This window comes from Dicentrarchus labrax, unplaced genomic scaffold (genome assembly GCF_905237075.1).
Source record: "Dicentrarchus labrax unplaced genomic scaffold, dlabrax2021, whole genome shotgun sequence".
Classification (NCBI taxonomy): Eukaryota; Metazoa; Chordata; class Actinopteri; family Moronidae; genus Dicentrarchus; species Dicentrarchus labrax.
The window spans coordinates 28,044,247-28,061,168 of record NW_026136705.1 but is presented as its reverse complement, the minus strand read 5'-3'; the positions used below and the strand labels follow the sequence as shown (position 1 = coordinate 28,061,168).

At 37.6% G+C, this 16,922-nt stretch overlaps 1 protein-coding gene across 1 annotated transcript in view; it reads right to left on the bottom strand.

Annotated features, from left to right (window-relative positions):
• Window positions 1-3,365: 3,365 nt before the first annotated feature.
• Window positions 3,366-16,922, bottom strand: part of LOC127363849 (F-BAR and double SH3 domains protein 2) — a 30,733-nt gene continuing 17,176 nt past the window's right edge. The window contains exons 9-20 of the mRNA XM_051400806.1: window positions 16,751-16,873; window positions 14,580-14,675; window positions 11,289-11,405; window positions 9,488-9,586; window positions 8,430-8,582; window positions 8,173-8,307; window positions 7,393-7,476; window positions 7,078-7,261; window positions 6,774-6,997; window positions 5,661-5,871; window positions 5,506-5,570; window positions 3,366-5,051 (exon numbers count right to left, since the gene is read on the bottom strand). Coding sequence (XP_051256766.1) covers window positions 4,968-5,051; window positions 5,506-5,570; window positions 5,661-5,871; window positions 6,774-6,997; window positions 7,078-7,261; window positions 7,393-7,476; window positions 8,173-8,307; window positions 8,430-8,582; window positions 9,488-9,586; window positions 11,289-11,405; window positions 14,580-14,675; window positions 16,751-16,873 — 1,575 coding nt within the window. The 3' untranslated portion in view covers window positions 3,366-4,967. The remainder of the gene's footprint in view (window positions 5,052-5,505; window positions 5,571-5,660; window positions 5,872-6,773; window positions 6,998-7,077; window positions 7,262-7,392; window positions 7,477-8,172; window positions 8,308-8,429; window positions 8,583-9,487; window positions 9,587-11,288; window positions 11,406-14,579; window positions 14,676-16,750; window positions 16,874-16,922) is intronic.

The following is a 16,922-nucleotide window of genomic DNA, read 5'->3' as shown; positions in this document are numbered from 1 at the left end:
AAAATTTATTTATTAAGTTATTATTCAGTTCACCCTCAAAAAAAATACAGTCATTAGGCAGAATTAGAGACTTTCATATACATTATTAAATTATAATTATTGATACATTATTGCTTTAATACTGCGGCTGGTGAAGTTGGGGCTAATTTTAATAACTTTATGTGCTGCATAACAATCAATATCAATCAATATCTATTATCTGATTTATATTTTATACTAATAATCTAAATGTACAAAAGTCTGAACCTCCTGTGGAGAAAGGTTTGTCCTACCCTGCCAGCAGAGGTCAGTGTTATTTATTTAGTTTGATTCTCTTCATTAAATTATTATTTATTTAATTGATTAAGTTAAAAACTCTAAGTAGAGATCTCCGACTGTTTCTTTTTTATTAATTTCCATTTGCTATATAATTAATTATTTATCATTTTAGTGCTATTTTATCATTTAATTCTTGTTTGGCTTCAATTTCTGTCGACCTGTGTCCGACTACAGTTTCTGTATTTTGCTAATTTTGCAAATATTAATAAATAAAATGAATCTATAATTACTGGATATACACCAATAAAACTTAATTTATATTTATTAAATGAGTATTACACATAAATATAACATGAGAGCAAAAATAGACATAATTTAATAGAATAAATAGACTTATATACTTATATACTATATTCAGTTTTATTTTATTTTAGTGGAGTTTTTAATGATATTTAAACAAATGATCAAACTTTTAACTTTTCTAACGTCACTATGACTAAAAATAATAGTTTAAAACACAACGTGATATTCTTTAACGTTTAGCTGAGAGATTTCTGCTGTTTTTTCTCGTTTATTCTGTTTAATTTGACGCGATTCTTCAAAGTTAAAAAATAAAAATAAAAAAATAAATAAAGGTTGAAAGAAGCAGGAGTTGAGATGACGACCCAGAATGCACCGCGGCAATAAAGCTAGCGGGAGTTAGTGACACGGAAACCGGATGTAAATGCGATTTTCTACAAAATAAAACAGCAAAAAGTGTCTTTTTCTTTTCTTTCAGACAAAATGCTGATTATTTAAAAACTAAAATACACAATTATCGATAATTTTATAAACCTTACATGTACGCTGTAACATATGTGCGTGATATCGATTATTTCCGTGTTTAATGCAACACAAATAAATAAGATCTCACGTTAATATTACAGGAAATAACGCCCTAAAACACCTTTCAGACAGATATATTACATTTTTATAAACAATACATTCCCTATATATGTTTATTCAGTTACTTTATACTGATAAAATACATATATAACATAAAACGTAATTTATTTTGAAAGCTCAAACCGGAAGTGGTATGTTGTTTATTGTCGGTACCTTGACAACGATTTGCGGTTAAAACGTAAACAAACGCGTCATTGATGATCCGTTTAATCTCAGCTCTGCGTGATGCGTTCACGGTCATCAGGGATCATCGGTTTATTGATTGATTTTTAATACTGATCACCTTTATTGATCCCCACGCTCCCGCACTCACGAGCCACGCAGCCAACCGGCGCCATTTTATTCTAGTTGTTGTATTAATTTAAAACTGCAGGTGAAACTTTTCGGTACTTTTGGGCTCGGGGAGTAATAGATTACATGTAACTGAGTTCATGTAATCGGGATACAGTTAAAGGCGTGTGCTCCGTTAGAAATACGTATTTAGATTAAGTTGTATTTAGTAAAAATTTGGTTTATTTGCAGAATTATAATCAGTTTTTCTTTAAAATAACAAATTTTTGATGCTAAAATTTTGATTTCTATTTGATTTTAAAATGTTTAATATTGTTCTGTTGTCAATAAAATCAATAATTATTACCAATATTTATTTCCTCCTGTCTTTATTTGCATATTAGCTGTTGAAGTAATCTAAAAGTAACAAAGTAATCAAGTTGTTTACATTTTTTTTAACAAGTAATCAGTGAGTATCTAATTATATTTATCAGATTGTTAAATAAAGATATTTTTTCTTCTTTTCTCTGTAACCATTTCATTAAAAATGACCCACAGCTGCTCCGCGTCCACTAACAAACGATGTTTAATGTGTTTGTGTGATGAAGAAGTTCAAACTGAAAGCAACAAAAAAAAAAACTGAGTCTTTGTTTGCTTTATTTTTTATTTTAAGCTATCTTTATTTCACATTTATTTGTACACAATAAATACAGTTAAACATCCACTGGTGTGTAAATATGACGCTCGGCAGCCTCTGCAGAGCTTACATTGTAAAACGTGGGCAGTTCTTCACTGATGTTCAGATTCAGACATGAAATAAGGACCAGTAGCAAGTTAACAACAACTTTCTCTCTCTCTCTCTCTCTCTTTATATATATATATATATATATATATCGGGAAAAGAGACTTCAGTCTGAAGACTTTCTGAATACAACAGGGTAAAATGCAAACTTCAAAAATAAGTTTGATGTCATTCAGATCTCAAGGAGATCAACGAGAACACAGCGACATTGGCTGACAGATATCTCTCTTCCTCCGATCGAATTGAACTAAAGGTTTTAATAGGTTTTTATTTTTAAATCCTAAATCTAAAAAGAAATAAAAACAAAAAAAAACAGCTGTGCTATTATTTGTACAGATATCCATCTCCAAGCTCTCTGTAAACTATTTCAGAAACAATACGATCATAAAAAGGTCAATCTCAATCAAAGACACTACAACGGCTGTTTAAGGCTAAATAACGCAGAGAGCCGATAAAAGATCCGATATTATAGCACGTAAACAAAAAAACGTCAAACGGGAAATATTGAACAAACATCCACAATACTGAAAAGGAATAAGAAGACATCAAAAAGTGCTTCACTATGACAGTATAGATTTTTTTTTTGTTGTTTTTTTTACATTTTATTTGTATTTATTTTATTTTTTTTTTATTTTTTTAAATTGGACAGCTAGCAGCTCAGGATGGTTTCCTCCTTTACAAAATAAAAGTTTAAACTGCACATTACCTCAGTGTAAACTCTCCCCACCGCTCTCACTCTCCGCGTCGGTGTCGTAATAACGTCTCTAGATCTTTTTTTCTTTTTACAACAACAACTTGTTAGACTATGAAATGCACGCGCTACGTTTCTCCCTTTAGGAATTTCTTTTGGTGCAAAGAAAACTAAAACGTAAGAAGCAGGGTTTAAAAATAAAAACGTAAACAACAACAAAAAAAAAAAAAAAAAGGTAAAAAAGGATCCATTATTTATTGATCAAGACAACTTTTTCTAGGAGATTCTCCCTACTTGACATAACAATCACTCAACTAAAAATTGCCACTTTTCCCTTGTTAGTGTAACCGGTTACAGTTACGTGTGTTCGAGGAGAGGACCAGCCTCGTCCGTGCTGGCGTTTGTTTGTTTGTTTGTTTGTTTTTGATCGAGTGTGGAGACAACCAGACTTTTGGTTTGTGTTGGAAGCTGCATGTTCACAACATGCCGTTGACGTCCCGCCAGAGTTTATTTTTAACGCTGTTGCATAGAAGTAATCGGACAGCTCGAGAGGAGCCGCACAGTAAGTGATATAGTGAGACAGAAAGTTATTAAACCTTCTACGAGGACTTTAACTGGTTATTCAAACAGTTTAATACTGAAGCCTCTATACGGCCGAAGATTGGCTGTTTCTATGTAGTTATTCTGGGTCGGTTTCCCCTTGAAATCAATGAAACGAGGCAGCTGAAACACTACCGTTACTGTCCACAGGGGGCCGCCAGAGGCAACACAACATTAAAAGTTCCTTGTTGCTGCTTTAACATATTAATAATTATGTTTTAAGATATGGATATATATATATATATATATATATATGTTTGTATGCAGTTTACTCACAATTCTGACTTTATATCTCGTGATTACGAGGTATTGATCTCCGTCTAGTCAATTTAAGTAGTTTAATGAGATTAGTATCAGGGATGCACAATAATTATCTCGGATAAGGATCGTCTGATTATGGTAAACTTATATAATTATGTATAATTATGTGTTTATTATGAGTCCCATAATTAAATGTATAGCCGATAAATGATCGGTTGACAATAATCTTTTATTTTGAATTATTGAACAAATTAAAGAACTGTTTGTTTTTGTTGTGTAAACAATCGTAATGTAGTTTAAACAGAAACAGAAACTAAAGGTTATGAACGTCCTTTTAAATCACAAACATGTGAAACAATCTATTATCTAGTCAGTATCGGCCACTAGAAGCAGATAATTATTGATTAACTGAAACAAAACCTCCATATTGTGCATCCCTAATCAATATAACTCGTGTTTTTACCCCGACAGAGGAAGTTTAATAGCTAATAAGCTACGATAGAATCGTCCATTTTGGACAAATGCTGAAAATAACCGTTCTCACTTTAACGTGGAATAATTATCTTTATATTCATATATTATTTATTTTAAAGTATTATTTTGTTGTTCTTGAGTAGCTGAAAAGTTTATGAGGTTGAATGCTGGTTGTGTTTGTTGGTTGGTTTAAAAGTTAAAGGAATATTAAACCTATTTAATTGTGGATTTCCACAAATAAATAATAACTTCTCTGTTAATTTCTCACATTATCTGTTATCACTATATCCGTTACTATGAGCGACAGACGTGAACATTGTGGAAAACCAACACCAGGACTGATATTCGAAGATACTAATAGCAGATATTCTGTCCGTTATCAATAATAGATTACAATAATTACAATATCTGCCCTATTTATCGGTCAAATAGGAGAGAAATGGAACAGCTGAGAGGAAATTAAAGGAGTTAATTGAAAGGCACAATATTCCTCCACAGCACACTGACCCTCGGAGGACAAAGTTTAGGGCCTCTTCTGTCCTCCAGGCGTCTTCAGGGGGTTTAAAAGTTTCCTCGGGTTCCTTTGGGGAGTTCGTTTAGAGGCACAAAGCCGCCAAGTCCCAGCTGGTTTGAACAGAGTCGCCGCCGCCGCCAGGGTGCCGCCGTTCACACCAGCGTGATCTCCACCTCCTCTCGTCGCTTCACCTGCCCACGAGGATGCTGCTTCGGGGGCGGAGGAGCAGCACGAACCTGGAGACATCCATCAATCAGTCAGATTAATCAATAATAATAATAATAATCAATAATGATAATAATTGTTTGTCGCAGCATCTAAATATTACTTAGTTGGACATAATGCTAGTAGCAGCTACTGTCGCCTCAAGCAGGGATGAGGACTACAGAGGTCAGCTCTCTTCTGACTCCACAACCTCGGTTTTATTTTCCCCCATCAGCCCCCGAACGACGCTGACTCAAATGACATCACTTGAGTGACATCACATAAGGCTTTATAAAACTTGTTTCACATACGCGTTAATATTCCCCGAGGCCTGTGAACATGAATACGGGGAATAAAGACTTCCAGTCTTTATTCTTAGTTTAATATTTTATCTGCTTTTATTTTGAAAGGTCACTGCGGGCTAGGTGGTCGCTCTAACACACACTGAAACACAAAGTGTGTGTGTGTGTGTGTGTGTTTCCTCACAGGTCGAATGGTGCTGGAGCCGCTCTCTGGATATTTGGGAGGTTGAGGGGAACCTTGAGCTGGACCTGAACCGAGAACACAGATTATTAAACAGTTTAAGTCGTGACAGTCGTCTCCATCTGTACTCCGACTGCTTAAACACAGACAAATCTTACTCTGAAAGGGGCTTTTGTGTGGCGCCGGTGGCGGCCTGTGGTGTCCGTTGTGATAGGACGGCGGTCGGCCAATGGGAGAGGCCGTGGCGCTGCAGGGACTCGACTGAGGAGAGGACATGGTGGGCGTCTGAAGGGGGCTGCTGTGGAGAGGCCCCGGCTGGAAGGGACTGCGAGGGGATCGGTCGCACTGGGCCAGAGGGGAGGGGGAGGCCTTGGAGAGGAGGAGAAATATGAAAATACACAACGATAGTTAGGTCACGTTAGCTTTGTTGGCCAACTAGAGACTGTATTTATTAAGAAAAAACAGCAGTAACAGTTTGTTTATTTGAGTAACAACCGACAACATCAGCAGTAATAAAAAAAATAAACTTTTATATCTTCTACAGAACTGATCGGATAAAGTGCAGATTAGTTTATTTACACAAGGTGCATTCAATGCAAATTGTAGGTTAATAATTAAAAGGCAGAATGAGTACAGTTATTTATTAATTATTCTGCTTTTAACATAATTTATTCAAGTGCGATATAACTGTAAAATTATTGCAGGTATTAAACAATGTGAGGCTAACTACTATTTTACAGTGTATGTACTTATTGTACAATTCACTTATACGTATAAGATAAGATGTTCCTTTAAGGGAATGTAGTGCAAGAGTACAGAAGTGGAAGTGCAATAAGAGATCACAAAATAAGAATATTACAAAATATAATAGAAAATATAAGACTATAAATGGAAAGTACATACACTAAATGCAAGTAAAAAGTAAAAAGTGTGCAAATATTTGAGCAGTTTTGACTAAAAACTAAACTTATATAAAACTTAAACATATAAAAAGTGTTTTTTTTCTGCATTTCGAATGTTTCCATTAATAATTAGAACTGAAACTGTCAGAAAAACTGCAAACAATCATCATAATTTCTATATTTTATTAATTATATTAGAGTGTGACGTAAGAACTGTGGCGTCAGTCCGTCTACTTGTTCAAAGTAAGCTTCATAAAAACTCTAATACGATTATTTTTAGTCTTATAGTTTAACTTTTAGAAAGATTCAGAATAAATACGGGACCAAAAATCTAAAAAAATATGCCTCTGTGCTACAACATCAACCCACCTGTGCACTGCCGTCTCTTTGTCCGTCTCCGTTCTCGCTGGCGCCGGTGAGATCCTCCACCAGAACGGCGGGGAAGACGCCGACAACGCCGTTGAACTCTCCCTCCCAGAAACCGTCGTCCTCGTGCGTCTCTCTGCTCAGTATGCGGATGATCGCGCCTTCTGGAAACGACAGCTCGTCCTCCGTTTGTCCGGCGTAATCGTACAGCGCCTTCGCAAATGACACTGAAAACAGAAGGAGGACAGGTTGTTGAGCAATCCTTACACACTAAAGTATCGTCTGTATTTTGTTTTAGTAGACTCACCGCTGGCGTCTCCGTTGACCGAGCCGGTTGGTAGCTCGGTTTCAGGCTCAGTGGAGTTACTGGAGGAGTGGGATCTGGCGTCCAGCGCGGCCAGAGCCTGCAGCATGCTCAGTAGGCTGTTAGAGGAAGGCAGCTGCAGGTATTTCTCTGGGACGTAGCCGACCTGCCCGCTGCGGTTTCTGGCCTGGAAATGTAGGAAATACACACTCACGATGACGACTGGTAGGAAAATCCACGACAATCATCATCAAAAAGTCTTCTGAAAACTCTTGAAATCTGCTATAAAGTTCACAGCTCAAATGTGGGAATAGGTACCTTGACCCAGTCCTCCATGTCTCCATCATCAATGACCTCTAAGATTTCCTGCTCCTCGATGGTCAGTTCATCCGGCTGAGACGCCTGGAAACAAGGAAGAACATCAGTGTGAAATAAAGTGAAAGGAGGGCGGAGAAAAGGTGCTGATCTCTCTGAATTAGTCAGTTTACACCTCTGCTCTTGTGCCAAAACAAAAAGGTGTAAACGAGGTGACAACAACCAGAGAAGCTGTCAGTTCATTAGCAGCTCAGAGTAATTCAGTCTAATACAACCGTCCTGTTTTAGAGGCGTTGATTCAACTTTAAGTTCGTTTGGAGGCTGCAGTTTGTTGTAGTGTTGATTTGTTTTAGTTATATTGATGTTTATGTCTTTGTTTGCCTATTTGATGTAATACACGTTTTGTACACTGGAGGCAGTCACCTAAAATAAGACTGCAGACGGGACAAATTTATCTAGTTATTAACACTCACGACCACCAGAGGGCAGCAACAACTAGTGGGTAAGCTTCATAAAGTGTGGAGTTGTTCCAGAAGTGATGATTCAGATTAATAAATTGTAGTAACTTTTTTTATTCTTTCATTATTTATTCTATTGATTATTTATTTTAGTGGTATTTTATATAGATTTCTCTTTGGAAGTCCTGATTTTTGAGCTCTTTTTGTCTTTTACTGCAAACAAAATCTACCTTTGTGTACAAATAAAGTGTCCTTTAACCTTGAGGGAACAACAGCTTCAACAGCAGGTCCACAGACAGCAGTAATTACTGTATTCTGCTGGTACCTTGTAGGAGTACAGGACTTTGCAGGTGAGAGGATAGTTTTTCAAGGTGCTGGAGGGGCTGGAGCTGCTGTCGTCCAACACCTCACCGCTGTCCTCCATCTCCTCCTCGTCCTCTCGCTCCAGGTCGGCTGTTCCCTACAGAAATATATGACAGACGTTACTTCGTGTGACAGTCGGAGGTGGAGAGAGAAACTTTCTTATACTCAAATCTTAAAATACAGGGTTTAAAATGAGCATTTAAGCATTGTGGGTCTTACAGAGAGTGAAGGATCATGAGTATTGAGGTTGTTCCAGCGTTCGTTCTCCAGCTCCTCCATCACCTGGTTCATGGCGCTCTTCAGCCACGTTTCAACAGCAACACCCGCCTGCCTCAGTAAGTCCAGACGGGCCTCTGCTTTCACTTTCACCGTCTGAGTAATAAATAACAACATAAACAAATAAACAAACACGATGAGACAATAAATTAAATAAACTAAAAGGAAACAGGAAAACACACCAAACAAAGACATTTAAAATCTATCTAAGTTCTCACGGCTGCAACGTACGATTATTATTATTATCGATTAATCTGTCTCTTCATTATAATACATTTAGATTAATAGATTAATTAGTTAATTAATCTATAAAATGTCCGAAAATAGTGAAAAACAGGCCCAAGGTGACAATGTGAAGTTGCCGAACCGACGCTCATTTACAATTATTTAAAGGAGAAAACAGCTGTAAAATCCTCACATTTGATTAGTTTGAACTGCCAAACTAAACTGTTGTTTCTAGAGCGGCAGCTATAATGTTTACAACAGCAAATAAATAGATATAAACTCAATAATATCTCAACAAAACGGGGCAGATCAGAGCCACAGTGGATGTGAGTTTCTTTCCATCCAGGAGATTTAAAACAGTAAAGCCAACAGGATCATCAGAGACCATCCCGACTACGGACTCTTCCAGGCCTGGACCAGCAGGCTTTTTTCCATCATTCTTATGTAACAATCAGTCAAATTTACTCTCATATACTCGAGACGTAACAATAACTGTTGCACAATCTGCAAATATACGTATTTGTCCTTTATAAATGACCTAATCAATGACTCAATTATCAATTCTCATACACTCTATGAGGGTTTTAATTATTGATGATCAGCTTTGACCTTTGGTACGTTAGAATTAGACTCTAATCTGAGTCATTTCCTCTTTTTTACCAGTAGGCGGAGTACCGGGGCCACTTTAGGTAACAGGACACTGATTGAGAAAACAGAGAAATCCATTTGTTACTCAATCTCACACACACACACACACACACACACACACACGTTACCTCTGCCCTCCGAAGACTCTGCCTGGCCACCTCCATCTTGGTCTCCAGCTCACTGTTGTTTTGCTCTGATGATTCCTGTGTCCCATATTCCTCCAGGGCCTGAAAACAAAATCACACAAGAGGACAAACAATGAAACAACAACCGCTAACAGACAAACAAACATCTAGAATGTGTAAACAACAAACTGTGGAAACAATAAAGTCATTAATCGAGGACCTTTGATTGAGCTTTACTGGAGAGAGAGTGACTCACTTCCTGCTTAATGGAAACATTTAAATCATCTCGGTGGACTGGAAAAGGAAAACGTCACTGATGGGGTCGGCAATCACTTATCGTCACCACTTGACTTTCAAAATAAATCGGGGGAAGAGAGGTCGATGTGAGGTGACGAACTCGTATTGCTTTATGATTTAATGATCTCCGGGTTTATGATTATCAAACCGACCTTGTTGCTTTCACGGCCAAAGTGTAGTGGAAAAGATATTTAGTTATAAATATCATAAACCTGATTAAATAGAAAAAAAAAAGACTCATCGCGTTTTTAAGTTTTCTTTCATATATAAAGCGATTCATTGATACTTGTCTGTACATCCATCTGTTATTCTGCACTTTAAATGGTGCCAATTTGCCAAAATGTAAACAAATATACTCAAAAACAACAAAGCTAAACTGATATTAGACCTGTACTGTATATTAATAGCCCCGTCTAACCTTTATTCTTCTGTTAAATTACTGCTGTATATGTATATTTTGTATCCAGAACAACTGTTTTTACACCTCTTACTGTAATTGTGCAATATTCTACTTAAACCACATCTGTATTAAAAGCTGTATATACTTTACATACAAACCTAATTCTTTTTTTTCTTTATATCTTGTATTTTTCTATTTTATTTTGTTATTTAATGTGTATTTCTTTTTTTTTTCCTTATCTAAAGCTTCTGTAACAAGTGTATTTAACCAGTGTGGGATCAATAAAGTCTATCTTATCTTATTTTATCTCTTATCTTGATTCCATGGCAATATTATATTGTGCTTAAAGTTTACATTTCCAACAGCCCCCAAATTATAGGAACTGTAGGTCCAAAGTTTACAGCATGATGATGCCAATAATAAGAAAAATAAATAAGTTGACTCTATGTTACTCTGTTGTGGTGTAAAACTATAGTATTGTTTACTATCACGGATAATGTTCCTGGTGGGAAATTACAACAGAGAAATTATGACGTGTTAAATGAGCAATAAACGGATTTATGGCCCCGACAACTTTCCCGTAGAACCAAAAGGAAAACTCGACAGGTAACTTTATGTACTTTACAGCTCTGTAATCATGTGACAGACTTTAAAACACTTCACTGAAAGATCACAGAGGAAACTATTTCACTGACGGTGCATCGAGGTGTGAAACCTGCATCAGAAATCTGTATTATTGAAACGTGTCTTTAATTCTCCAATCACAGAAACCAGGTTTTTCCATTTATGATGTTTAAGAGGTTGTTTTACTGGAGACAGTCGACTGTAACTGTGACTGGTGGACTTTGTAATGTTATTACTATATGAAGTACCTGACCACCACTGTTTAAAGGCATTTTTTATAAGCTTAGTCTTAATCTTTTGAGGTGTATAAAACATCGTCTTAGGGTGCAAAGACAAAGAAAAGAGATGGTTTTAAATGATAATGATTACAACTGTATTACAACAGTAATGCTAAGATCCTATTTTACTTTATATAATGAACAGTGGAGTAAAAGGCGGAGACTTCTGAAGACTCCCGAATCTTCAGTTTGATCCGGTGCTCACCCTCTGAGTGTGGATGACGCTCTTGTATTCTCGGGCCACGCGACTCGCCCATTTCCTCGCCTCTTTATCCAGGCTGTGCTCCTCCGCCGTTCCACTCTCCTTCTGCAGCTGCATCACCTACAAACACACACACAGAGAGAGAGAAAGAGAGACATTGAAGGAGAGCAGGTGAACAATATTAAAAGCTTTATTTTGTGTTGATTCTGGCGACCCCTGTGGATAAAAGCCGTAGTGCATCCACCGCCTCGTTTCATTGATTTCAATTCGATTCGTTCATTCGACCGACTCTGACCCAGTGGCAGACATCAATAACAACTATATAGAAGTGGCCAATCACTGATGGTCTTGTTCATTATTAAACTGAGACTGTTTTACAGATACAGAGATACTGTACTGATATATGAGAGTTGATATTGACCGATTATTGGAAATCAGACCCTCACAACATTAATATCTTTCATGGAAAACATTTCCTAATATCTGTATTTGGGGGCAATATTTGAGCAATTCAAATTAACACATATTTTATAATATTTTTTTCTCTGCACAAAGAGGTTGTTTGTCCAAATGATACACCCCTTAACTGTAAATCACCCCCATATAGAAACACAACTAAATCTTTGTAAAAGTATGTTTCTAAAATAAAACATTGCTTAATGCACCTTTAATGACCCACCAGAGCACCTTTAAAGAGGACCTTGTGGTTTCCCAATAAGCCAGTTAAGAGAACCACCAGTCAGGGTATGTTCTGTTTACCATTTCTGTTACGTCCATGTGCCAACTTCCTCTTTACATATTGCACGAGATTAAAAAAGTGCTTTTGTACATTCACACAGGTTCAACTCTGACGGTTTTATTCAGGTCGCACAAATTCATCTTTAGGAACCTGCAAACCCCAAAGATTTTACTTTTCTCTCTTTATTAAAATGGAAACCCCTAAAATTTGAGTTCAGAGGTTTCAACATGACAACAGCTGTGTGTGTGTGTGTGTGTGTGTGTGTGTGTGTGTGTGTGTGTGTGTGTGTGTGTGTGTGTGTCTCAGTGCACTCTGATGAGGCCCACTCACAATGCCTCCTTTTCACAGCTGGGCCGTTCACAGGGCTCGGCCTACCTCCTGCCCCTCCCTCCCCGGTTCAGCTCTATTCCTTACCGGATCCCTCTGTCTGGTGCAAGTGGTATGGGGAGGGGAGGGGAGGGGAGGGTGAGGGGGGAAGGGTGTGGGAGGGAGGGGAAGGGGAGGCTCTCCACCACTAATGTTTTCTTTAGGAACAGGCTGCTGCTTGTTTGACTTCCAATGAAAACAACGCCAGCGTTTGCAGTTTGAACAAATTGTCCAGTGTTGTCCGGCGGAGCGGAGGGCGACTGCAGAGGAGGACCGGCAGCGTTGGGTTAGTACGGGTTAGAAGTATGTGTGACATGGACTGCAACGCATTCACCTTCACGTCCAGCAGCCATCGAGAACCCACCGGCAGATCTGCACACCGGGGGTTTGTGCTGAAGGCTGATGATAAAATATTTTGGGGGCTGACATTTATGCTGATATTTCATGTTTTATTAGAGGGTGAAAATGATATAAATGCCCAGAATGAGTGGAAAAGTGTCTGGGAATAGATTCCAGTTCATGAGACAGTACAGGTGTGCAGTCCGAGGCGCAGGGCAGAACAGATTGGATGTGAATTATGGCTCATGAGTGGGATTTGCTCGTGTGGATGAGCTGTTAATTTTGGTTAAACCATAGCAGGAGATTGACTGAAGGTCTGCACTGATGGAGCCATGTTGCTTCAGGTACTGGTGGGATACACAATGAAATACGGCTGCATAGTTAATTAAATATTGATCACGATAGTAAATTTGGCTTCCCACAACCAAATATGATCGTCTGCTGCGTATCAAGTGCTTCCTAACAGGGCTGTGTATCAGCACATATAACTATACAGGGGTAACCATTCAATATATTGCCATACCGTAAGAAAGGTGTATATCAATATTTTCTTAAACCCCTTCTTCCTAAACTAACAGCCAGCCACCACGGGTGATCGAGACGTTCTGGTTTTGGGGAGCTGTTATGGAGCCTGGATACTTTTATTCCTGGAAATAAATAAATGTATTTACCACTGCTGCAGCTTCACATTTACTTTTACTTTCATTTTAAAGGAAGCTTGTCACAGGAATTACAAAGGGTTTGTCAGTTAGCTCGACACTCGCCGTTATTGTACAACAAAAATTTGTCTACAAAGAACAAAACAACGGTCTTTTTCCCCAAAAATTGACAGTGGATCAGTTTGAAATATGTCAGGGAGTAATGGGACAAGTACAGTATTAAACCATGAGGAAGGATTTTACAATTTTCTTACAGTAATCGAGATAAAAAGGAAATAATTATGTTATTCACTTTAATGTGCAACTGCATGTGTTTAAAAACCCTGCACATGGCTTTATATATATATTCTATATCTTAAAGATAACGATTCAAACAAGGAAGGAAATGCTGTATGTTTGCAAACTGGTCAAAGTTCGTGTCCTGTTGTTGACGTCATTACGTTTACATATTGACACTGTTTGTTAAATGCTATCTGTGCTGGAAGAGACATGTTTGCTGCACGTATATTTATTTTCATTTTTATAACTCACATAAATCTGGTTAACTAATGTAACAGGATTAAGATAAATGTGCACTGTATTTAGGACTTTTGAAGAACAATTAAAATATCTTTATATTGTAAGTATATCCTTCAGTTCAGGTCAGTAAAAGGCTCAACAACAAATTAAAAGTAGGGGTTATCTGTTGGAGAGGTTAATCTATTTTTAATTCCTAAACCAAGGAAGAGATCTTATCAGGTGGAAGTGATTTATTAGTTTCTTCTGGTTCAGTCTTACGGATACAAAAACCAAAACAGTCCTAAAAACAGCTAAATCTGTATATAAAATTAACCGAACGAGAAATAATCTCTTTTCCCGTGCTGACTAAAAATAGAAACTAATATTTTTTTAAAGATTTATATGGTATCTCTGCTTTGTTGCACAGTAGAGGACAAAGCTGAGAGTGACTGTGAGGCTGCACACAGCAGTGCTTTAAGCTAAATGCTGACATCGGCATGCTGACATTCACACAGCGCTAACATGCTGATGTTTAGCAGGTGGATCATGTCGGGAACAATCCCATGAACTGATTTTGGGGATGAAGTCTAAACAAATCGAACCGTAATCTGTCGAGCAGATAACGTTCACATTTGACATTTTATGAATTTATCTATAAATAAATAAATAAATAAATAAATAATCAGGATTTACCGTATCTGTGTCGCTGGGCTGGAACAAGAAGTCCGGGGATTGTTGAAACATGATGTTCTTCTGTACAAACAGCTGCTGGTGAAACTCCTGCAGTACCTACATATATGTGGTTTTAAGGAAACAAGATGAAGAAATTAATGAGTAAACCTACTTTTGTAACACAGTTATACACTTTAATTACAGTCTTTATGCATTTTAACACCGATCTGCAACTATACGACTAAATTATTCAAAATAAACTATTAGTAGATTTTATTTCATGCAGCTTTATTCCTTTATTGTGATATGTTGCTCAGCGTTCCTTCATTTTAATTTTAGTTCTTTCAAAAGGCCTCTAGTTTCACAGCAGTGTGTTACGACCCGGGGCAGTATGAGACTGAAAAAGTCGGGTTTTAAATGAACAATAATGACCTGTATGGGATACCCAACAGTTTAATATAACTTTATCTGTAAAAATACCATTAAATAATTCACTTTAATTGTATTTGTATAGCAGCAAATCCTAACAGAAGTTAACCTTTCAAATACAACAAACATTGACCTCCAGCTGCTGAGAGAAATCTGAAGAGAAATACAGATGTGTCTGAATGACTTATTCAACAAATAACGTGAATAAAGTTAAAATAATTCTACCTAATGTCAATATTCATAAACACACCCAACCATCCTGAAACATAGACGTTTCAATATTTCTACATATTCTTATAAAACAGAATGAAAAGGTTTCTAAAGATAATTCTATGTTATCAGTTCTGTATTTAGTGATTTAATCCACATTTATGTTAACTTTATAATACCATATAGTAATGTTCTGTCAGTGTGCGTCCTGTCCTGATAACAAGGAAGAGATTTGTCTGCCACAAGTGTTACTGCAGTAATCAAACCTTAAATATTCCCAACACCGCTGTACTGCCAGTTTACTGCTGTGAAACTAAAGACCGGCGAGTTAAAGAATCAGACAAACAAACAATACAAAACATCTTATCAAATGAAAGTGCACTGGGAGTGATAAGTGCCTGATAATCATAACCCAATCCCATTAAAGCGTAACAGCATCGTTATCATTCAAACATTTCATTCATTGCTTTGAAAACACATTAGAAACATCTGAGAGCGATTATGTTGCTCCCATTAGACCAGCAGAGCCAGAAGTGGATTTTTTTTTAATGCTGCACAGGGAAACAGATCTTTAAAAAACTATATTTAGACCCTAAAACACAACATAATAAAGACACATGTCACATTAAACAAAGTACACATGAGATCAGTTTCAGGAGGGAGTTGTGTTGACACAGGAAGCACATGGGCTGAAATGTGAGCGCTGTTGAAAACCGCTGCACCCACTGCTTCCCTCGCTAATGATTTGTTCATATTCTGGTCCGAGCAGAAACAAAATGCCACCGCAGCTCCAGAAAGGCAAGATGACCTGAACAACAGAGACTAAAAAAAAAAAAAGAGGCCAACGGCGGCTCGAGAGCTTGTAACCGAGGAGCGCCGAGGTAACTCAAACCTTCCAATTAATTAGCGGTCGGTGAGGCAGTTGGAGTTCACTGAGTGATACTGATGGAGTACAGATCCATCCTGAGGTTTTAATAGAGCCGCATCAGGTAAAATAAACCGGATTAAATGCAGTGACAGTAAAGCTCTGGTTGTTGTCTCTGGCTCACAGCGACGCGTCAGTTTCAGGAGTTGCATTCTCCCTTTTTAATTCTGCCGCCGGTGGTTCTCTCACAACACAACAATAACAAAAGTTAGAAAGTTTGGTGACGTCGTAAAGTAGCGTGGGATCATGGGAGTTGTCGTAAAAACCCATTAAAAACACTGAATAAAGCAGCCCCACCTTAAGAATCAGTGTTTCTCAAACTGGATAAAAACTCAATTTACGACAGCTTTTAATGCCTAAATGTTGCATATTATACCTTTAAATCTTCATTTATATCAAAACAATAGTATATGCTGATCAACTTAATGTTTTTGACATCAGGACATTCAGTATTTGGATCATTTAACTTGTAAAAAACTAGTGAAGCTATCTGGTTTCCTTCTAATCTCTGTTGAGAGTTGCACCTGCGCAGTACCGATCGGGCAGGAAGCACCAAGGGTACCTACACCGGAGCCACAACAACTGATCAGGACATCCTCATGATGGATACAGAAGAGAGAAGACTTACCCCATTGGAGCTGTTCAAGAGGCTGTTGAAGGTGTTGTGGACAGCCTGGGAACTTTCCAGCTCAGTCTGACACAGTGAGACCAGGTAATCTTTTACCTGCTCGTAGATTTTGCCATCTAAGATCTGCAGACAGACACATGTTTTAAAGGTCACAGTCAAATCTCCCACCCAC